This window comes from Lepisosteus oculatus, chromosome 14, assembly GCF_040954835.1.
Source record: "Lepisosteus oculatus isolate fLepOcu1 chromosome 14, fLepOcu1.hap2, whole genome shotgun sequence".
NCBI classification, from domain to species: domain Eukaryota; kingdom Metazoa; phylum Chordata; class Actinopteri; order Semionotiformes; family Lepisosteidae; genus Lepisosteus; species Lepisosteus oculatus.
The window spans coordinates 55,371,115-55,393,696 of NC_090709.1; the positions used below are offsets into that span (position 1 = coordinate 55,371,115).

Here is a 22,582-nt window from a genome sequence, read left to right on the forward strand (position 1 = left end):
CAATTTCTAATCTCCGTGAGCAGAGAGAGAGAGCGAGTTCAAGGTTACTAAATGTTCGTGTTGGGGCTTGTCTGGATTTATCCAATCACAATGCGGCGGAGGTGTAGGGCTTCTCAGGATTTTTCCAATCACAATGCGGCGGAGATCGAAGTCCTGCCCACAGACTGTAGCTAGTTCGCGTAGTTACTGTAGCTTCTTCAAACCTGCCGCGAGTTTTGCTTCTCTCTGTCGGGGACTGATCCACCGGCACCTCCCTGCTGTCAGGCGTGAGATACATCGTCTTTATCGTCTAAACTCGTTGCTATTTCACTCTTTCAGTTGCAAAGTTCCTGTTTCTGTCGTCACACAGGTGAGTATTATTGATCCGTCCCGGCGTCTTCACCGGAGGTTTGGGGGGGATGAGACTGAACGTGATCAGATGGAATTGAACTGAAAAATAAAACATAGTGTCGATTACAATAATATATTTTACTTTTTAATTTAATGAAAACGAACTTTTACCAGTTTAATTTTTAAATACATCGTAGTTACGTTCGTGATTTTTTTTTCCTTCGACAACATGATAGAAACTAGCGTGGAAGTTGAGTGCATCTTGGAGGAGTCGGATGTCCGACCAAAAACTTCCTTTAGATTGGGTTGTGGGCTTCAGACAGGATGAATAGTTACTTTCCTCCTTGCGGCTTCAGACAGCCCGTGCACGGAGGTTTAAACTGGTGAAAAGTAGCGCGGTGACATTTAAAGCAACAGAGCAGAAGTAATGAGTAAGATAGAGCCGGTGTTGAGCGCTGGAGACCTGCAGCCGGGCGGGGAGGTGAGGCAAAGCGACACCTGTCGTTCTGTAGTTTATACTGACACGGAAAAGTGGACCAGTGGAGTCATTTGCCAGATTTGTCAATGACAGAGTGTAGTTATTTTACCAACCAGTCTCCTTACTTTGACAAATACGACGGTCTCTGTTTTAGACTCCAGTTTGTTGCGTCTGAATTCAACGTTCTGCTGTTAAAATACGATAAACTCGTTGCATTCTTAGGGAGAGACGAGAATTCATTAAAGGCGTCGCTCCTGGAAATCTCACAACATGGTGGTCACAGAACGGTTTTACATCACGACGTGTTTGATAAAATAAGCTTTAAGAATGAAATAATGCATAGATTCCTTCATAACCGAATCTCCAGGTGTGTTGCAGCAGAGCACAGATTTACAGAGAATTCAGACGGGATGGCTGTGTGGTCAGGCTCTGAGTGGGGATCTCTTATTTTCTGAGAAATCAAGAATATTCATTTGGAGGGTCTCCAGGGGGTTTCTTGGGATGGCACAGGACCTGAGTACTGCGTCTGGTAGCGGGGGACACCTGTGTTACACCTAGATTACCAGGCTACATTAAAGAGGAACTGCAGTCCCAGGTTCTCAGACCGGTTATTAAATCTCTGACAATATAAATTAATTGTAGGTATAGAAACATTGTACAAATTTCAAAATACGGCACAGAATCGTGAATTTTGTGAAAGTACTGTAGGTCGCTATGTTCTGGCAAACCCCTGGTCTCGCCATGGGCACGACTGAGAATCCCAACAAATTGTGATGCGGCCCTTCCTGCTCACTAGTCCCTGTGATGACAGATGTACGGATGTGCGAGCGAATACGTCCAGGTTGTGCAGCAGACGTTTCACATAGAATTGTTCCAGCATGATCTGCAGGCTGAATTAAGAATGAAACATATTGGTGGGCAAATCCATTTGGAAGTCAAGAGCAGGATTTCTACTGGATTAAAAGAGACAGATCCACAAGCCTGAGTGGACAGTGTCACAGGGCCGCTCCACCTCACTGGCAGTTGTGTTTCCCTCGATTCATTCTGAATCACAGAACACTGCGGTGATTCAGTGTAAGTCAGGAAATTAGAGGTTTTATATGTTCCTGTTTTACATCAGCAGACAGTATCTTTCTAACCCTGATATATAAAAAAACATGGTAGTTCCCTCTTTAAGGTCCCTTGTCACTTTCCCCAGGGTGAATCTTACGATGTGACTTCCTTTTTCTTTCTTTTGCTTGCACTGACAGAGGGTGAGTATCAATTTCCATTCACAAATGTATATTTCCTGTTGATTTTCACTCTCAACAATTCACAAATCCCCTCTTGGCACACCTGACCTGTACTGACCAGAGGAGCCCCAGATCACAGAATCTCACACTGGACACCTCTGATCTCTCCCTCTCACACTGTTCCTGCACGCTGACCAAACCTCTGATCTCTCCCTCTCACACTGTCCCTGCACGCTGGACACACCTCCGATCTCTCCCTCTCACACTGTCCCTGCACGCTGGACACAACTCCGATCTCTCCCTCTCACACTGTCCCTGCACGCTGGACACAACTCCGATCTCTCCCTCTCACACTGTCCCTGCACGCTGGACACAACTCCGATCTCTCCCTCTCACACTGTCCCTGCATGCTGGACACACCTCTGATCTCTCCCTCTCACACTGTCCCTGCACGCTGGACATGCCTCTGATCTCTCCCTCTCACACTGTCCCTGCACGATGGACACCCCTCTGATCTCTCACTCAGACTGGGCACTCTTTATTTTCCATAATCTCTTACAAAATAAGAATTGAACCTGTGAAAATATACATTTAATATTTAAAAAGGTTTGGGGATAAATTCAGAATAATTTGTGTGCGAGAGGTGTATTTTTCAGCAGTGTATCGGTTTTAAATTTTTTTTTTCTAAAAAATATTTATCCAGTTGGATTTGTGCCGCAGATAAAAATGTTTAGGGGATATCTGCATGTTTTAAAACCCTAAATGGTGGTGTGTAGAAGTTAATAGGATAGTAAATGAAATCACACATCTCATTTCTCATGATATTAAATAAGTGACCATTAATATGACAATTATTAACTAAGAACTCCTTGAGAATCGGCAAATCAAACTTCACATTTGTTTTTGGTTGGTGAATATAAGTTTTTACAAAGATTTATCAGTATTCTTTTTCTTATTGAAATAAATGAAACAATGTTGTTGACTATTGCCAGATACACTGGAGGTGTGTTTGGGTTTGCCTTGATCTACACTGTTTCATCTTCTGAAAGAGACTGAGCAGCAAAAACTGAAAATTGACACAAGTGCCTAGTCCAGCTTATCATAGATGCAACCGCTTCTGATATCCAGGGTTAGAAGAGATGGTAGTTCCCCAACATGGAGCAATATTATTGCACATACAGTACAATGAAATACACAGTATAAATATAGGAGGTGACATTGGTCACAAATTAACTATTGTGTTTAAACTGAATAACTTTCTCGTATAAATGAGTTAATTTTTTTTCCTCTGTGTCGCCAATAAGCTTCCATCGGAAACAAGACCCTGAATGAATTAATCCTAGTTTCATTCAAGAATTTTTCCAGTCGGTTAGAAATGGAGGTGAACAGTGTACCAGTGTCCCCTGATCTGTCTGATCACACTCTTTTAAACTGGAGTAAAAATGTGTTGTCTCACATGTGTCTCACTGTGTAAGCTTTGCCTGGAGTCTCTGGTGTTTAGCATGATCACACCCTTTTAAATTGGAGTCAAAAGACATAGTTTCTTGTGAATAGTGTACAGGAGTGTCTCGCTGTGTTTCCCATGATCACACTCTTTCAAACTGGATTGAAGGACCTTTGTCTCTCGTTGATGTTGTTCCGTCCTCATTGTCTCCCAGCATCGTCTGCAGATGCGGATGTGTCTGTGAGAGTCGGCGACGAGGTCACTCTCCACTGTGATGGGACCCCTGCATCCGGAATTCCCCCAGAGCAGCTCCTTTTCATCTGGAAAGCGGATGGGCGCTATGTCAGAGCACAACCTCAATAAATTACATTCAATTGAACTAATTTTTATTTATTAAATGTAAAAAAATATATCTCAGGGCAGATTTCTATTGAAACACAATATGATCGTTTACATTATATTTTTGGAAGAATGGGACTCTTCATATGCAGCTAGAGATGTTTTTTTTTGTCCTTCAGAGATCCTGGCAGGCAAGAGCCTACCAACCATGAAGCTCTGAGTAAATGAACACAAGATTGGACTGGAATCGGGGTTAAAAATAAGACTCTTGGATCAATTAGCTACAAACTGCCAAGCGGCCCATATTCCTGATCTAATTTGTATCCATTCTTGTAGCACTAAGAACAATTGTTGATAAGGATCGCGAAAATATCCGGACCTCCGATGTTTTTATGGAACGTTATTAGTCAAATGTGCACAATTTGTACTTGAGAGTAAATAATTTCACTCTTGAAAGTGTCTCATGCTGTATATGCCTTTATCCTGACTTTTTCCATTCCCGACTGTTATTTTTTAATGAATTTGTGTTTTGAAAAAAGTTGTATCTTTCTGGGCTGCACATATAAAAACGTCTTTGCGATAGAAAATGCAGTAATTGGGAAAACTAGTCTGCTTTTGCACCTGTGGCGCGCTCTTGTGGTTTAATGCGAAAGGTTTCCTAGACTGAGCTTGATCTTATTTATTTCGCGAAGAGCGGCTGTGTATTAACACTGTAAACAGTGACTCAGGGCAGAATTCCGGGATAGTGTCATTGGAGTTATTCTCCTAAACCCGCTCGTTCACCTGAGTCAGTCCCGCAAGCCGCTTCGTAACGTCAGTCCGGTCTGAAACCCGCAGAAGCTCATTGACTTATAGCCCGGGAGCTGTGGGTTCCAGTCCTTGGTGATAGAGGAGGTTTATTTTCCATTCTTACTTGACATTCACACATGAGTCAATAAAGGTTGGGTGCTTTGTTTGCTGTCCTATAGAGTAGTGCATAGGTTGGGATCTACACTCTTAGCTGATGCATCAGGGGTTCAAACGCTGGGAGTTATGTGAGCTTTGCTTTCAAGCTCAGGTGTACTACCACGTTGATCAATAAAGCAATAGGTGATCAGGGTGCATGGCCCTATAGAGTAATGCCTAAGGTTCTGGACCTATGGCTGGATTGTTCTGGGTTTGAATCATGGGTGGATTTTGGTTTATGTTTAATGTGTCCTGACATGAACACACTGATAAATAAAAAGAGGGGACTGGGATGCACGTGGCCCTATAGTGTTGTGGTTAAAACTCCATGCTGCTAGCTAAAAGGTTGGAGGTTTGAATACCACGTGTTTCTTTTCACTTCAATTCTCTCAGACATCAACACACTGATAAATAAAGAGATTTGGGGTAGTAGCTGTGCAGCCCTTTAAGATAGTGGTTACGGCCCCAAGCTCAGGGAAGGGTGGTTGTGGGTTGAAATCCTGTCTGTGACTCCTGCTTTAGTTCCATTTTAATTCTTACTTAAATGTCTTGTGGCTGTGTGATTCTATAGAAGAGAGGGCTTAGTCTCTAGGCTCATGAATCCTGTGGGGGCCTTAATGATTCTTTCCAATTCCATTCGAGTGGGTTGATGGTTGTCTGGCCTGTGGTGTGGTGGTGAAGAGTGTGAGGCTGCTTTCAAGGGTTGTGGGTTCAAATCCTGCTTTGCACCCCTGGTTTCCTTTTCAGTTATAGTCTCACAGAGAAGGACACATTGATAAGGAAAGAGATTGGGGATGAGGCAGCGTGGTCCTATAGAGGGTTGGTAAAGGCTGTAGGTCTGTAACTCTGGGAGTGTGGGTTCAAATCCTGCCTCAAGCCAGGTGTTTATTTTTAATTACATTCTTTATAAGAATAACACACTGATAAGGAAAGAGAGTGGGTCTATGTCTGGGTGCCTTTGTAGAGTAGAGGCTGAGACTGGGCTTGTGGCTGACTGGTTGTGGGTTCAAACCCTCTGTGAGACCTGTGGTCTGTTTTCAGTTTAAGTCTTCCTGAAATGTCAACACACTGATAAGTGTGAAGAGAGTGGAGCTGTGAGTGTGTGCCTCCATAGTGTGAAGGTTGAGGCTATGGGCTCACAGTATGGTGGTTGTGGGTTACGATCTTGCTGAAACAGGTCTGCTTGTAGTTTAGTCCTTCTTGACAGAAAGGTGTTGATAAGTCAGGGGAACTATAAGGGTAGGTGGGGGGATCAATAGAAGAGAGGGTAAGAGACTGTTCTCCCAGGTTCAAGACCAGGCTGGGTGCTGAGCTCAGGAGTGAGCAGTGACAGTAGCAGGGGCAGGTAACTGGGTAAGGAGGAGAGAGAGAGAGCAGAGTAACTGGATGAGCCCAGGGTGAGGGGCTCTGGGGTTTGCCTTCTACTGAAAATTTTCAAAAACTATCAAAATATTCAGTAGAATGTGAACCCCAGAGCCCCTCACCCTGGGCTAATCTAGTTACTCTGCTCTGTCCCTGCTACCTACTCACTCTCTCCTCTTTACAACCAGTCAGCCACAAGCCCAGACTCTTAACCTCTGGGCCTAAAAGCTCAACCCCTATCTGTTGACTTAGCAATGTGTTACTGTTTCTAAGAATTATACTGACAAACAACATGCAATCACAGCCAGGACACACTCACAGACCCATTCTCTTTACTTATCAACATGTTACTCTTATTAAGAGTGTAATTGAAAAGAAACCACTGGTCTAAGGTGGGATTTGAACCCACACTCCCAGAGTTACAAACCCACAGCCTTTACTAACCCTCTATAGGGCCAAACCACCTCATTCCCAATCTCTTTCCTTATCAATGTGCCCCTCTCTGGGAGACTGTAACTGAAAATGACACCTGAAGGAGTATTTGAACCCACAACCTGCCAAACATGAGCACAAAGCCTTCACCCCTACTCTACAGAAATTGAAAGTCAGAAATTGAAAAGAAAGCTCCCTTCCTAACCAGGATTTGAGCCCACACCTTAACACCTATGAGTACAGAGCATTAAACGCCCAACCACAGCACCACATTCCCCTGATCTCAGTGTCATTATTTATGAAGGTTCTGATATTTAAGTAAGAGTTAAAGTGAAGATCAGGGCTTAAATTGGATTTGAACCCACAGCCACCAACTTCTGAGTTTAGGGATATAACCACTATGCTACAAGCCTGCCCATGCACAGGGGATCAATCTCTTTATTTATCAATGTGTTGATGTTGTTAAGAATGAACTTGAAAACAGACAGGCTGCAGCATGCAAGACCAGAACCCCATATCTTAATCTCTCCTCTACAGACCCACCCTGACATAGACCCCCCTTTTGTTTATATATGAACATGTCTTAACCCCCAACCCTATAGGTCCATATTACCACAGCACTAAACTCTTAACTTATTAATGTGTTATTATTAGTAAGAATTTGCTTGAAATTAAATCACAGGTCTCGGGTAGGATTCAAGGCTGCAACCACACATCTAGGAGATGCACAGTCTAAACCTATACTCTCTTTTTATTTATCAACCTTTTAATATCAGCAGGACCTGCAGACACAGGCAGAACATGAACCCCCCACCAGCTAATTCTTCCAGAACCAGAATCTTCTGATGATGTGTCTATCGGCTTGACTCCTATTCCACAGGATCACAGATGCACACACACTTACCATCTCTATCTATCGATGTGGAGATTTCAGTTAGCATTCAATTGAGGAAAAAAAATAGATACTGCTATCACACCTCCAACTGATGAATCTAAGGTAGAGAGAGAGAGAGAGAGAGAGAGAGAGAGAGAGAGAGAGAGTGAGAGTGAGTTCAGGCAGGAGCAGCTCAGTATATAGAGAAGTGGAGGAGAAAGGTGATTAAACCAACCCATGTGGCCTCACACTTTTTCAGCCCCTAAGTCCAGGGGGACAGCAGAGGACATCAGTGCCTTGTGAAGCTTCTGTCAGAGTCAGAGAGACAGACACACACACAGGTGGGGCTGGACAACACAGTATGTCAAAGCTGCACATTCCCCATCCCCGCCACCCTTTGTGTAAAGAAGCACCCCCCCCCCATCCTGACTGGAGGATCTCATCCAGCTGTGTCTTGAGAGGCGCCAAGCGATTCTCTTCAACACCCTGGCTGGGCAGCTTGTTACCCACCCCTGCCACCCTTTGTGTAAAGTAGCGCCAATCGTTCTCTTTTCCAAAACGCACACCCTCTGAGTGTCCACTTCTGCCTCCTGATTCCTGTTTCACTGCTGTTTCTGGAGAACGACTAGCGAATCTTCATCATGGGGCAGTGTACACACACACACAAACCCGTTTCATGTACATGACCAGATCTTAATATTCGTCTAATTTCCCCCCCCCCCCCCCACGTATTCCTCTGCTGCAGGCAGCAAAGACCGCAGCAACCTCTGTCTTTCTATGACGGCAACTTCCTGTTCACAGATGCCCCGGTACAGTGCAGAAATGTGCGATCATACACAAGGGTACCTGCTGCAAAAAACAAAACCACGCAATGTTCCACTTGCACGCCGCCATAGTCCACACCTTGGTGAGAATGCCACATATGATTTTACTCAAAAAGACATCGCTGCTCTGGGACCACATAGGATACATTTCTGTCCTGAAAAGAAGGGATGAGTAACTGGATCTCTTTATTCTCAAACAGAGGAGAATGGGAGGAATGCGATACAAATTTTCCAAATCCTTAAAGGTCACTGGCTACGTCAGTCCAGCTGGCTTCTTCAGATTGAATACTGAATCATGGACAAGAGGGCACAAAGGAAGTGCATTTCAGACAGAGAGCAGGTGGTGCTACTTTGCACAAAGGGAGGTGGAGGTGGGGAACAAGCTCCCCAGCCCTGTGGTTGAAGCCGATACCCTGGCTTCTCTTCAGACACAGTTGGATGAGACCCTCCAGTCAGGACAGGGGGCACATCTTTACACAGAGCGTGGTGGGGGTGTGGAACAAGCTGCCCAGTCCTTTGGCTGAAGCCCATACCCTGGCTTAAGATGAGCTCCTCCAGTCAGGACAGGAGGCGTTTCTTTACACAGAGGGTGGTGGAGGTGTGGAACAAGCTGCCCAGCCCTGTGGTTGAAGCCTCTCTCAAGACACAGCTGGGAGAACCCCTGGACCCAATTAACCACTCATGACCTAACAAGACAGACAGGAGTGATTTGTTGTTTGTTTTCTGCGCACAAGAAAACCCATTTTTTTTACAGTCATCGGTCATGCTTATTTTTCACGTTTTAATCGGAGGTTCAGTCCTATTGCATTTTCGCGTGATAAGCGTTAAAGCAGGGGCGGTTTTGTTTTGGTACACGTCCGAACTACCCGTTTTCAGCCACAGATGAACACAGATAAACACGTGCTCCTTTTTTTCATATGACATCTTGCCCCGGGAATTGTTTTTTTTTTCCCTACGTCAAAAAGTAAGAAAAAGGAAGGAGCCCACAACAAGCGAGAACAATAACTGCAGACTCCCTGGAACAGCGCCTTAAAAACCGCAGAGTAGCATCCTGACTTCCTGACTGCTTAGACCACGACAAAGCTCTTCCGCAGAGCGAAAGTCACCTACAGGCGGGTATTTATTTTTTTGTTTGTTTTAAACAGAACTAAAGCCCGTCTCTCCTGCAGCCGAGCCTGTCGCGACATGGGGTGTTTCATTTCACACGGAAGGAGCGCGTAGAATCAATAGAAAATACAGGAATCTTAGAAGTAGCACGTAATTGTGTTAAAAATAATAACCCCACCGCCCCACCCTTTTCCACCCAGCCGCAGAGGCCAGCGCAATAAACGGCTCGTGTTCAGATCCTTCTTTTTGGTTTTGCATTAAAAAAAGAAAGAAAACAGGTTAGCCGCCAGCCCTTTCTCTTACATGCTCTCGACTTCCAGTCAGCTCGCTGGTAAAGAAGAGGCATTTCCGGTGGGTGTGTGTGTGTGTGTCAGTCAGCCAGCAGGCATGGGGGGATATCATGCTGACCCGCAGCTCTGGGGGTTTGTGCCAAGGCGGATTATATCGTAGAGGGTCCGGTGTGCCGAGTTCTGTCCGGGGATCGGGGGCGTTGGGGGGTAGTTCGGGTCGTCTCAGGAAAAACAAATATCGACTGCCGAAGCTGGGATTCTCCCTCATGCCTTTTAGGTTTGTCGTCCGCATTTTGCTGAAAAGACACAAACAGAAATAAAATGACTTATTTTTTTCGGTGTGGGGAGATTAAGACCTCCCTTTCACTTCGAGTTAACGTCTCTTTAAGTCTATACACAGAAGCGGGACCAAGCCAAACCACAAGCAGTGTGCCATGCAGCACGTCTTTACACAAAGGGTGGTGGGGGTGGGGAACAGGCTGCCCAGCCATGTGTTTGAAGCTGACACCTTGGCTTCTCTCCAGACACAGCTGGATGAGCTCCTCCAGTCAGGACAGAAGACCTGTCTGTACATAAAGAGTGGTGGGGGTGTGGAACAAGCTGCTCAGCCATGTTGTTTTTAGGGCACAGCTGGGCAAGGTCCTGACCTACTGAAGCCCCCCATTGGCTGATAATCCGCAGGGCGTCACCTGAATGGGGCAGACACAAAACGAAAAAAACGTTGCCCACCCCCTCTGAGGAAGACGCAGAAGACGCAGACTGAGGAGAGGAGGGCAGACAGAGGAGGAGCCGTCAGCAGGATCAGCAGGCAGGGAAGCTGCAGGCCCGGGGGAAGCGGGGCGCCGGGTCGGGTCGCGTTGCCGGCTTCTCCTCGCCCTTCGCTCGGCGCCGCTGCCTCTGAGCAAGGAAAACAGTAATATATGACCCGGCTTCGTCTTCATTAGCCGTCTCAACTCGTCTTTTAAATGAAATGTCCGTCCTCTTTTTTAAAAAAAACGCGCACAAATCCGCGTTGGAAATCAAAAACCTTCGGTCGCTCAAGCTAAAAAGATCAATGACTCCAGCGTCTGCGGTACTAATAGGAAATAAAAAAAAACATTGACTGTCGGGCGCAGGCATAGACGGTGGGCCTGTCTTCCCAATCAGAGACATCGACACCAGAGGGCTGCAGTGGAAACTACAGAGAAGAGTGTTGAAAACCGCTAACCCGAGGCTCTCCTTTACACGAAGGGTGGTGGGGGTGGGGAACAAGCTTTCCAGTCCATGTGGTTGAAACCGAAACCCCGGCTTCTCTCCAGGCACAGCTGATGAGCTCCTCCAGTCGGCACAGGAGGCTCTTCTTTACACAGAGCGGGGTGGGGGTGTGGAACAAGTTGCCCAGTCCATGCGGTTGAAGCTGATACTCTGGCTTCTCTCCAGACACAGCTGGGTGAGCTCCTTCTAGTTAGGACAGGAGCCGCTTCTTTACACAGAGGGTTGTACGAGCGTGGAGCAAACCTCAGCTGGCTCTCACCACCCTCTCCACCACGCAACGCTGTCCCCCCTTTCGATAAATAAGAGCTTTTCTCACCCACGCAGACGAGCCTGGCTCCTCTCCCGATGCGAAACCGCCCCTTGTCTCTGTCGGCGCAGTAGTACAGGCCCTGGTCTGCCGGGGTGACCCGCTCGATGGTCAGGCTGGCGGCGCGGTCGGCCGAGGCGCTCGGCGCCAGCGCGTACCGCGGGTCCCGCCTCTCGACGTAGTGGAAGCCCTGGTGGTCGGGCCTCCTGCTGGCCGACACTGCCAGGGCCAGCGCGTCGCGCCGCTGGACGAACCACAGCGTCTCGTAGCGCGGCTCCAGGTCGCAGGGCAGGGCGGCGGCGGCGGCCCCGCCCGTACAGGGGACCCGTGTGGGCGCCGCGGGCCCCCCGTCTCCGCCGCCTCTGGCCTCTCGGAACGCGTCGCCTACAGCCGGGAGATGGGAGGAAGAGCTGAGGTCATGATTTTGGCGAAATAACTTCCTCCACAATAGTCAAGGGTCCCAGCACTGCTCCCTCTATTCATGCTTTTTAGGTAGGATTCCTTTATTTAAAAAAAAAATGACCCTGTTAGAAATGTAAAGGATCAAAAGGCAGGGCCTACGATGTAAGATAGGTGAAAAAAACTGATTTTCATCTTTAATCATTGCGAACTGTCTCCTTTTTTTTGTATTTCTGGTGTTAAAATAAAAAACTTTTTTTTAAAGAGTCGCAAAAGGAGTTTTTTTTTTAAATTTAAAACTTTTACTGGATATCACCTCACATGAACCTATGAAGCATTCAACTAAATCCAGTGTTAACACCGGTGTCCTGGCCAAATTTCCCCCCTGTCTTTACCCATCATGGCCTCCTAATAACCCCCGTCTCTGAACTGGCTTCATCACTCTGCTCTCCTGAGAGCTGCTGTGTGGGGAGAGGACTGGAGCATCATCCAGGTGGGGCTGCACACTGGTGGGGGTGGAGGGGATCCCCATGACCTGTGAAGAGCTCTGAGTGGAGTGTTCAGAAAAGCGCTACAGACGTGTAAGGATTATTGACTATTCTTGTTGTCATTTCAATACAAAACAAAACAGAAAAAGTATGTCAAAAAGTATAAGCACACACACAAAACAACAACACACAACACAATACGCCACCAGAGGTTGTTATTATTATTACAAATCCGAAAACCATAAGTTACAATGTTGTTTTTCGTTTGCCTAATGTTTGTTTTTTAATGGGGTTGAAATAATACTGCATTTCCACCTCATCCACATGAAAGGACGGAGTAGCGGTGCACTATTTCGTTGTGTGAACGCGACATGTATCCACACGGGAGAAACAAATATAACATATAAATATAAACTATATAAACAAATCCTCTTTCTTTCCCACATTACGAAGTATTGCGAGGTATAACGTGATATCAAACTCCTTAAATCAAACACATTGTCCTGCTTGAAGGTAAAGGTTTGCGTTGTAAATGTTTCTGTTTTCGGCTCCACGGCCGAAAAGCTTTGTCTCTCTTCTCAGCACAGGAATCAACCTCTATCGACAAGCGGCGCTCGGCGGCCAGGGGCTCCGGCAGCGGTGACGGAAAAGCCGATCGGCTTCTTGGAAATGACGCGCCCACCCCCCTCCTGACCCGCTCTCCTGCTGCTCTTACCGCGTGTTACAACACGCAGCTCCGCGCCCCTGCGTGCCCTCACATTTCCACCTCCTGCCTCGCCACGGGGCCAAGCGCCGTCCGTCGCGTCGTCAACCAGAGTTCCGGTGTGCAGCGAGTCCTAGCTCCTCGTCACGCCTCGTGAACTGGAACTGGCACTTTCTGGCTACAGGTAACCTGGTACCTGTACTGGTGCAATGGAATTCTTACGGACAGAAAGTCCCTCGATTGTTAAAAAAAGGTGTGAAAAAACAAAGTGCAGAAACGTGTTCGTTCTCTCTTTGTTGGGCTTATTCGCTTTCCCCACCCGAGCGACTGGGAGCGGACTGATCAGCGCAGCGGTATCGATTATTATTATGATTATTTTAGTCTTTTATTTTCCCTCGCGGCTAGGCGGGCCAGCTCGAACTCTGACCCCCGGTCGAACTGGGTGTCCGAGCTCGCCAGGGGGGACACGGGAGACGGCGTCAAACTCACAGAGCAGCCACAGCACGGCGACCCCCGTCTTCAGCACCTCCATCCCTGCTGGGGGGTCCCACGAACACGGCTTGCGGCGGGATGTGTGTGTCCAGCGCGGAGCGGCCTAAACACACGCAGTGAGCGAGTTAGACCCAGCGGTTCAAAGCCCAGAATCACCGTGCTGGGTGCAGTTTTGTTTTATTTTGATGAAAAACAGTAAATGGCAAAGAAAACGATCCGAGGTCCGTCAACCCAAATTCATACACACCCGCGAAGAAATCATTCCTATGAAGCGCTGGGCGCAGCCGGGACGGACTTTCAGGGCTGCAGTTACAATAAAAAGTTAAAAAATAAAAGAAACTCGAGACGCCTTTCTGACAGATTCTGAAAGGGGAAGATCTGAACTCATCTTCCACAGTCGGCCGTTGGACCTTGTCGACCATCTGCCCTTTTAAAAGCACTGGTAGGGAATGAACAGTTGGTCATCCAGGTTATTGCTTAAGTAATAATAATAATAATAATAATAATAATAATAATTGCTTACACTTATATAGCGCTTTTCTGGACACTCCACTCAAAGCGCTTTACAGGTAATGACAGGGACTCCCCTCCACCACCACCAGTACCGCTCTTTCGCAGTCGTTATCGTTAAACATGGCTGTTTTACCAGTCCCCGGGGTCGTTTCTTCGCCGATGGGACTCGCATATATGGTGAACCTCCAGCACGTATGAGGTAGGTCACGGTTTGATTCGGGAGTACTCACGGTATTGAGGGGTTCACTGCGCCAGAGCGCTTTCAGCTTCACGAAGCGTATCTCCAGGCCGTTCAATGACTGTGTTCCGAGGTGTCGAAATTCTTTTGTAACCTGACTTACGCTCAGTCGCGCCTCTTTACAAAAAAGACTGCGGTTTCCTTTGCGGTCCAGACAGAGGAAACGACGTGCGTTGGTCGCCGAGCTGCCGTGTTAACCGTTCGTGCGCTTAATCTATGAATTGGCTTCATTACTCTGCTCTCCTCCCCACTGATCGCTGCTGTGTGGGGAGTGTTCTGGCGTACTATGGCTGCTGTCGCATCATCCAGGTGGGGGCTGTACATTGGTGGTGGTGGAGGAGAGACCCCATTACCTGTAAAGCGCTTTGAGTGGAGTGTCCAGAAAAGAGCTATATAATTGTAAGCAATTATTATTGAAAAGAGTAGAGAGACACAGCTTTTCGGCCGTGGAGCCGAAAACAGAAACATTTACAAACGCTGTTTTGCAAACCTTTACCTTCAAGCAGGTGAATGTGTTCGATTTAAGGAGCTTGATATCACGTTATAACTCGCGAGCAGACTTCGTAATGTGGGAAAGAAAGAGGATTTGTTTATATAGTTTATATTCATATGTTATATTTGTTTCTCCCGTGTGGATACATGTCGCGTTCACACAACGAAATAGTGCACCGCTACTCCGTCCTTTCATGTGGATGAGGTGGAAATGCAATATTATTTCAACCCCATTAAAAAATAAACATTAGGCAAACGAAAAAGAGCATTGTAACTTATGGTTTTCGGATTTGTTATAATAATAACAACCTCTGGTGGCGTATTGTGTTGTATGTTGTTGTTTTGTGTGTGCGCTTATAATTTTTTGACACACTTTTTCTGTTTTGTTTTGTATTGAAATAACAACAAGAATAGTCAATAATCAATAATCCTTACACATCTGTAGCGCTTTTCTGAACACTCCACTCAGAGCTCTTCACAGGTCATGGGGATCCCCTCCACCCCCACCAGTGTGCAGCCCCACCTGGATGATGCTCCAGTCCTCTCCCCACACAGCAGCTCTCAGGAGAGCAGAGTGATGAAGCCAGTTCAGAGACGGGGGTTATTAGGAGGCCATGATGGATAAAGACCGGGGGGGAATTTGGCCAGGACACCGGTGTTAACACCGGATTTAATTGAATGCTTCATAGGTTCATGTTAGGTGATATCCAGTAAAAGTTTAATAAAGTTTTTTTTTAAAAAAAAACTCCTTTAGTGACTCTTTAAAAAAAAGGTTTTATTTAAACACCAGAAATACAAAAAAAAAGGAGACAGTTCGCAACGATAAAAGCTGAAAATCAGTTTTTTTCACCTATCTTACATCGTAGGCCCTGCCTTTTGATCCTTTACATTTCTAACAGGGTCATTTTTTTTTAAATAAAGGAATCCTACCTAAAAAGCATGAATAGAGGGAGCAGTGCTGGGACCCTTGACTCTTGTGGAGGAAGTTATTTCGCCAAAATCGTGACTTCAGCTCTTCCTCCCATCTCCCGGCTGTAGGCGACGCGTTCCGAGAGGCCAGAGGCGGCGGAGACGGGGGGCCCGCTGCGCCCACACGGGTCCCCTGTACGGGCGGGGCCGCCGCCGCCGCCCTGCCCTGCGACCTGGAGCCGCGCTACGAGACGCTGTGGTTCGTCCAGCGGCGCGACGCGCTGGCCCTGGCCGTGTCAGCCAGCAGGAGGCCCGACCACCGGGGCTTCCACTACGTCGAGAGGTGGGACCCACGGTACGCGCTGGCGCCGAGCGCCTCGGCCGACCGCGCCGCCAGCCTGACCATCGAGCGGGTCACCCCGGCAGACCAGGGCCTGTACTACTGCGCCGACAGAGACAAGGGGCGGTTTCGCATCGGGAGAGGAGCCAGGCTACAACCCTCTGTGTAAAGAAGCGCCTCCTGTCCTAACTAGAAGGAGCTCACCGAGCTGTGTCTGGAGAGAAGCCAGGGTATTGGCTTTAACAAACTGTGTGAGCAGCTTGTTCCACACCCCCACCACCCTTTGTGTAAAGGAGAGCCTCGAGTTTGCGGTTTTCAACACTCTTCTCTGTAGTTTCCACTGCAGCCCTCTGGTGTCGATGTCTCTGATTGGGAAGACAGGCCCACCGTCTATGCCTGCGCTCGACAGTCGATGTTTTTTTTATTTCCTATTAGCACCGCAGACGCTGGTGTCATTGATCTTTTTACCTTGAGTGACCGAAGGTTTTCGATGTCCAATGCGGATCTGTGCTCGTTTAAAAAAAAAAAGAGGACAGACATTTCATTCGGGCTGAGCGGTGTCTCTGTGGCTGAGGATCTGCGTCTGTGACTGGAAGGTTGCTGGTTCAAATCCCATGGCCAGTGGAGGAATCCTACTCTGTTGGGCCCCTGAGCAAGACCCTTAACCCCAACTGCTCCAGGGGCACTGTACAATGGCTGACCCTGTGCTCTGACCCCAAGCTCCTCTCCCTGTCCGTGTGTCTATGTATCATGGAGAGCTAGCTGGGGTATGTTAAAGAGATAATTTCCTAATGCGAGAAATTGTAAAGAGTTAATAAAATGATGCTATTTAAAAGATGAATTGCGACGGCTAATGAAGATGAAGCTGGGTCATATATTACTGTTTTTCTTGCTCAGAGGCAGCGGTGCAGAGCGAAGGGCGGGCTTGCAGCTCCCCTGCCTGCTGATCCCGTCTGCCCTCCTCTCCTCGGTCTGCGTCTTCTACGTCTTCCACAGAGGGGGTAGGCAACGTTTTTTTCATTTTGTGTCTGCCCTGTTAAGGTCAGGATCTCGCCCAGCTGTGTCTGGAGAGAAGCCAGGGTATCGGCTTTAAAAACATGGCTCAGCGGCTTGTTCCCCCCTCCCACCCCCCTTTTTGTACAGAAGCAACTCCTGTCCTGACTGGAGGAGCTCATCCACCTGTGTCTGGAGAGAAGCCAGAGTATTGGCTTTAACAACATGGCTGAGCAGCCTGTTCCCCACCCCCACAAGCCTTTGTGTAAAGACGTGCTGCATGGCACACTGCTTGTGGTTTGGCTTGGTCCCGCTTCTGTGTATAGACTTAAAGAGACGTTAACTCGAAGTGAAAGGGAGGTCTTAATCTCCCCACACCCAAAAAAATAAGTCATTTTATTTCTGTTTGTGTCTTTTCAGCAAAATGCGGACGACAAACCTAAAAGGCATGAGGGAGAATCACAGCTTCGGCAGTCGATATTTGTTTTTCCTGAGACGACCTGAACTACCCCCCAACAGAACACGGCACACCGGACCCTCTACAATATAATCCGCCCTTGCACAAACCCGCAGAGCTGCAGGTCAGCACGGTATCCCCCCTCATGCCCGCCGCTGCACACACACACACACCCACCGGAAATGCCTCTTCTTTACCAGAGAGCTGACTGGAAGTCGAGAGCATGTCAGAGTAAGAGTGAGGGCCGCTAGCGGCGAACCTGTTTTCTTTCTTTTTTTAATGCAAAACCAAAAAGAAGGATCTGAACACGAGCCGTTTATTGCGCTGGGCTCTGGGGCTAGGTGGAAAGGGGGGGGATTATTTTTAACACAATTACGTGCTACTACTAAGATTCCTGCATTTTCTATTGATTCTACGCGCTCCTTCCATGTGAAATGAAACACCCCATGTCGCGACAGGCTCGGCTGCAGGAAAGACGGGCTTTAGTTCTGTTTAAAACAAAAAAGAATACCCGCCTGTAGGTGACTTTCGCTCTGCAGAAGAGCTTTGTCATGGTCTAAGCAGTCAGGATGCTACTCTGCGGTTTTTAAAGCGCCGTTCCGGGGGGTCTGCAGTAATTGTTCTCGCTTGTTGTGGACTCCTTCCTGTTTCTTACTTTTTGACGTCGGAAAAAAAAAATCAGTTCCCCCGCAGAGAATCGTTACCTCTTGTTTCTTTTGAGCCGGTGGCAAGATGTCATATGAAAAAGGAGCACGTGTTTATCTGTGTTCATCTGTGGCTGAAAACGGGTAGTTTGGACGTGTACCAAAACAAAACCGCCCCTGTTTTCACGCTTATCACGCGGAAATACAATAGGACTGAACCTCAAACAACAAATCACTCCTGTCTGTCTTGTTGGGTCGTGAGTGGTTGATTGGTTCCAGGGGCTCATCCAGCTGTGTCTTGAGAGAAGCCCGGGTATGGGCTTCAACCACAGGGCTGGGCAGCTTGTTCCACACCCCCACCACCCTCTGTGTAAAGATGTGCCTCCTGTCCCATCTGTGTCTGGAGAGAAGCCAGGGTATCGGCTTCAACCACGGGGCTGGGCAGCTTGTTCCCCACCTCCACCTCCCTTTGTGCAAAGTAGCACCACCTGCTCTCTGTCTGAAATGCACTTCCTTTGTGCCCTCTTGTCCATGATTCAGTATTCAATCTGAAGAAGCCAGCTGGACTGATGTGGCCAGTGACCTTTAAGGATTTAGAAAATTTGTATCACATTCCTCCCATTCACCTCTGTTTGAGAATAAAGAGATCCAGTTACTTATCCCTTCTTTTCAGCACAGAAGTGTATCCTATGTGGTCCCAGAGCAGCGATGTCTTTTTGAGTAAAATCATATGTGGCATTCTCACCAAGGTGTGGACTATGGCGGCGTGCAAGTGGAACATTGCGTGGTTTTGTTTTTTGCAGCAGGTACCCTTGTGTATGAACGCACATTTCTGCACTGTACCGGGGCATCTGTGAACAGGAAGTTGCCATCATAGAAAGACCGAGGTTGTTGCATTCCTCGCCGCCTGCAGCAGAGGAATACGTGGGGGGGAAATTAGACGAATATTAAGATCTGGTCATGTACATGAAACAGGTTTGTGTGTGTGTGTACACTGCCCCATGATGGAGATTCGCTAGTCGTTCTCCAGAAACAGCAGTGAAACGGGGATCAGGGGGCAGGAGTGGACGCTCAGAGGGTGTGCGTTTTGGAAAGGAGAACGAGTGGCGCTACTTTACACAAAGGGTGGTGGGGGTGGGGAACAAGCTGCCCAGCCGGGGTGTTAAAGAGGATCGCCTGGTGCCCATCAAGACACAGCTGGATAAGATCCTCCAGTCAGGACAGGACAGAGAAGGCGCTTCTTTACACAAAGTTTGGCGGGGGTGGGGAACGGGCAGCTTTAACATCCTGTGTTGTCCAGCCCCACCTGTGTGTGTGTCTGTCTCCCTGACTCTGACAGAAGCTTCGCAGGGCACCAATGTCCTCTGCTGTCCCATCCTCTGCTTTTTGCTTCGCTGGACTACCGAGGGGCTGAGTTAGTGTGCAGCCACATGAGTGGTTTAATCACCTATCTTCTCCATATCTCTAAATACTGAGCTGCTCCTGCCTGATCTCTCTCTCTCTCTCTCTCATCTTCATTAGCCAGAGGTGTGCTCACTCTGTGGACTCCGATTCTGAGTGATAGCAGTATCTATTTTTTTCCTCAATTGAATGCTGACTGAAATCTCCACGTCGATAGATAGATGGGGATGGTAGGTGTGTGTGTGCATGTGTGATCCTGTAGAGTAGAAGTTAAGCCGATAGACACGTCATCGGAAGATTCTGGTTTATTCTTACTGACAGAAACGGATTGGTAAGTGAAGAGATGGGGTTTGTGGCATGGGTGGTGTAGGTTTGAGCCTTGCACCCAGCTGGTGGGGGGTTCAAGTCCTGCCTGAGTCTGCAGGTTTGTTGTCAAGTCCTGCTGATATTAAAAGGTTGATAAATAAAGAGATTAGACTTTCTGTGTGTGTGCCTTTATAGAGTATAGGTTTAGACTGTGCATCTCCTAGATGTGTGGTTGCAGCCTCAAATCCTACCTGAGACCTGTGATTTCATTTCAAGCAAATTCTTACTAATAGTAACACATTGATAAGTAAAGAGTTTAGTGCTGTGGTGATATGGGCCTATAGGGTTGGGGGTTAAGACATGTTCATACATAAACAAAAGGGGGGTCTATGTCAGGGTGGGTCTGTAGAGGAGAGATTAAGATATGGGGTTCTGGTCTTGCATGCTGCAGCCTGTCTGTTTTCAAGTTCATTCTTACTGACATCAACACATTGATAAATAAAGAGATTGATCTCTTGTATGTGGGCAGGCTTGTAGCATAGTGGTTACATCCCTAGATTTGGGAGTGGGTGGTGGGTTCAAATCCAATTTAAGCCCTGATCTTCACTTTAATTCTTACTTAAATATCAGAACCTTCATAAATAATGACACTGAGGTCAGGGGAACATGGTGCTGCGGTTTGGAGTTTAATGCTCTGTGCTCATAGGTGTTAAGGTGTGGGCTCAAATCCTGGTTAGAAAGGGAGCTTTCTTTTCAATTTCTGACTTTCAATTTCTGTAGAGTAGGGGTGAAGGCTTTGCGCTCATGTTTGGCAGGTTGTGGGTTCAAATACACCTCCAAGTGTCATTTTCAGTTACAGTCTCCCAGAGAGGGGCACATTGATAAGGAAAGAGATTGGAGATGACCTGGTTTGGCCCTTTAGTTAGTAAAGGCTGTGGGCTTGTAACTCTGGGAGTGTGGGTTCAAATCCTGCCTCAGGACCAGGGGTTTCTTTTCAATTACACTCTTAATAAGAGTAACACGTTGATAAGTAAAGAGAATGGGTCTGTGAGTGTATGTCTTTGTTGAGTAGGGGCTAGGACTCTGGACTTGTGGCTGAGTGGGTGTGGGCTCAAATCCTGGCAATAATTGCATGTTGTTTGTCAGTATAATTCTTAGCAACAGTAACACATTGCTAAGTAAACAGATAGGGGTTGAGCTTTTAGGCCCAGAGGTTAGGAGTCTGGGCTTGTGGCTGACTGGTTGTAAGGAGGAGAGAGTGAGTGGGTAGCAGGGACAGAGCAGAGTATCTAGATTAGCCCAGGGTGAGGGGCTCTTGGGTTCACATTCTACTGAATATGTTGATAGTTTTTGAAAATTTTCAGTAGAAGGTAAACCCCAGAACCCCTCACCCTGGGCTCATCCAGTTACTCTGCTCTCTCTCTCCTCCTTACCCAGTTACCTGCCCCTGCCACTATCACTGCTCACTCCTGAGCTCAGCACCCAGCCTGGTCTTGAACCTGGGAGAACAGTCTTTTACCTTCTCTTCTATTGATCCCCCCACCTACCCTTATAGTTCCCCTGACTTATCAACACCTTTCTGTCAAGAAGGACTAAACTACAAGCAGACCTGTTTCAGCAAGATTGTAACCCACAACCACCAGACTGTGAGCCCATAGCCTCAACCTTCACACTATGGAGGCACACACTCACAGCGCCACTCTCTTCACACTTATCAGTGTGTTGACATTTCAGGAAGACTTAAACTGAAAACAGACCACAGGTCTCAGAGAGGGTTTGAACCCACAACCAATCAGCCATAAGCTCAGTCTTAGCCTCTACTCTACAAAGGCACCCAGACATAGACCCACTCTCTTTCCTTATCAGTGTGTTATTCTTATAAAGAATGTAATTAAAAATAAACACCTGGCTTGAGGCAGGATTTGAACCCACACTCCCAGAGTTACAGACCTACAGCCTTTACCGACCCTCTATAGCACCACACTGTCCCATCCCCAATCTCTTTCCTTATCAATGTGTCCTTCTCTGTGAGACTATAACTGAAAAGGAAACCAGGGGTGCAAAGCAGGACTTGAACCCACAACCCTTGAAAGCAGCCTCACACTCTTCACCACCACACCACAGGGCCAGACAACCATCAACCCACTCGAATGGAATTGGAAAGAATCATTAAGGCCCCCATAGGATTCAAACCCACAAGTCATGAGCCTAGAGACTCTTCTATAGAGTCACACAGCCACAAGAAATTTAAGTAATGATTAAAATGGAACTAAAGCAGGAGTCACAGACAGGATTTCAACCCACAACCACCCTTCCCTGAGCTTGGGGCCGTAACCACTATCTTAAAGGGCTGCACAGCTACTACCCCCAATCATTTTATTTATCAGTGTGTTGATGTCTGAGAGAATTGAAGTGAAAAGAAACACGTGGTATTCAAACCTCCACCCTTTTAGCTAGCAGCATGGAGTTTTAACCACAACACTATAGGGCCACGTGCATCCCAGTCCCCTCTTTTTATTTATCAGTGTGTTCATGTCAGGACACATTAAACAAAAACCAAAATCCACCCATGATTCAAACCCAGAACAATCCAGCCATAGGTCCAGAACCTTAGGCATTACTCTATAGGGCCATGCACCCTGATCACCTATCGCTTTATTGATCAACGTGGTAGTACACCTGAGCTTGAAAGCAAAGCTCACATAACTCCCAGCGTTTGAACCCCTGATGCATCAGCTAAGAGTATAGATCCCTCCCTATGCACTACTCTATAGGACAGCAAACAAAGCACCCGACCTTTATTGACTCATGTGTGAATGTCAAGTAAGAATGGAAAATAAACCTCCTCTATTACCAAGGACTGGAACCCACAGCTCCCGGGCTACAAGTCAAGAGCTCTTCCCAATGAGCCCCAATGTCTTCTTGGTCTCCTATCCAACTGTCAGCCGTCACTTGTATTAAATATCTCTCTTATATCTCTTCTTTTATT

General features: G+C 47.2%; 1 protein-coding gene and 2 long non-coding RNA genes across 3 annotated transcripts; 2 read left to right on the plus strand and 1 right to left on the minus strand.

The window, feature by feature from the left end:
* The first annotated feature begins 174 nt into the window (after positions 1 to 174).
* On the plus strand, positions 175 to 4,279 carry LOC138243168 (uncharacterized). The gene is made up of 3 exons (XR_011192016.1): positions 175 to 349; positions 2,007 to 2,061; positions 3,699 to 4,279. It is a non-coding gene; the product is annotated as an uncharacterized lncRNA (long non-coding RNA).
* Positions 4,280 to 9,357: 5,078 nt separating this feature from the next.
* LOC138243167 (uncharacterized) lies at positions 9,358 to 14,124 on the minus strand. The gene is made up of 5 exons (XM_069198686.1): positions 14,044 to 14,124; positions 13,298 to 13,403; positions 11,228 to 11,602; positions 10,387 to 10,554; positions 9,358 to 9,953 (listed from the first exon to the last, which is right to left on the minus strand). Exons 2-5 carry the CDS (start codon positions 13,338 to 13,340, stop codon positions 9,931 to 9,933), a joined length of 609 nt encoding a protein of 202 aa, XP_069054787.1. The 5' UTR covers positions 13,341 to 13,403; positions 14,044 to 14,124; the 3' UTR covers positions 9,358 to 9,930.
* A 1,601-nt stretch (positions 14,125 to 15,725) lies between these two features.
* On the plus strand, positions 15,726 to 17,313 carry LOC138242497 (uncharacterized). Its single transcript, XR_011191629.1, has 3 exons — positions 15,726 to 15,795; positions 16,690 to 16,793; positions 17,206 to 17,313. It is a non-coding gene; the product is annotated as an uncharacterized lncRNA (long non-coding RNA).
* Positions 17,314 to 22,582: the final 5,269 nt, after the last annotated feature.

Bases quoted from the DNA above. Each gene is read 5' to 3' on its own strand.
- LOC138243167 (XM_069198686.1), bottom strand. From the start codon at position 13,340: ATGGAGGTGCTGAAGACGGGGGTCGCCGTGCTGTGGCTGCTCT. The intron at 10,555-11,227 runs GTGAGAAAAGCT...TTCCTTGCTCAG, and splicing joins AGCCAGGCTCGTCTGCGTGG to AGGCAGCGGCGCCGAGCGAA. The intron at 9,954-10,386 runs GTGGGCAACGTT...GTGTCTTTTCAG, and splicing joins CTGCGTCTTCCTCAGAGGGG to CAAAATGCGGACGACAAACC.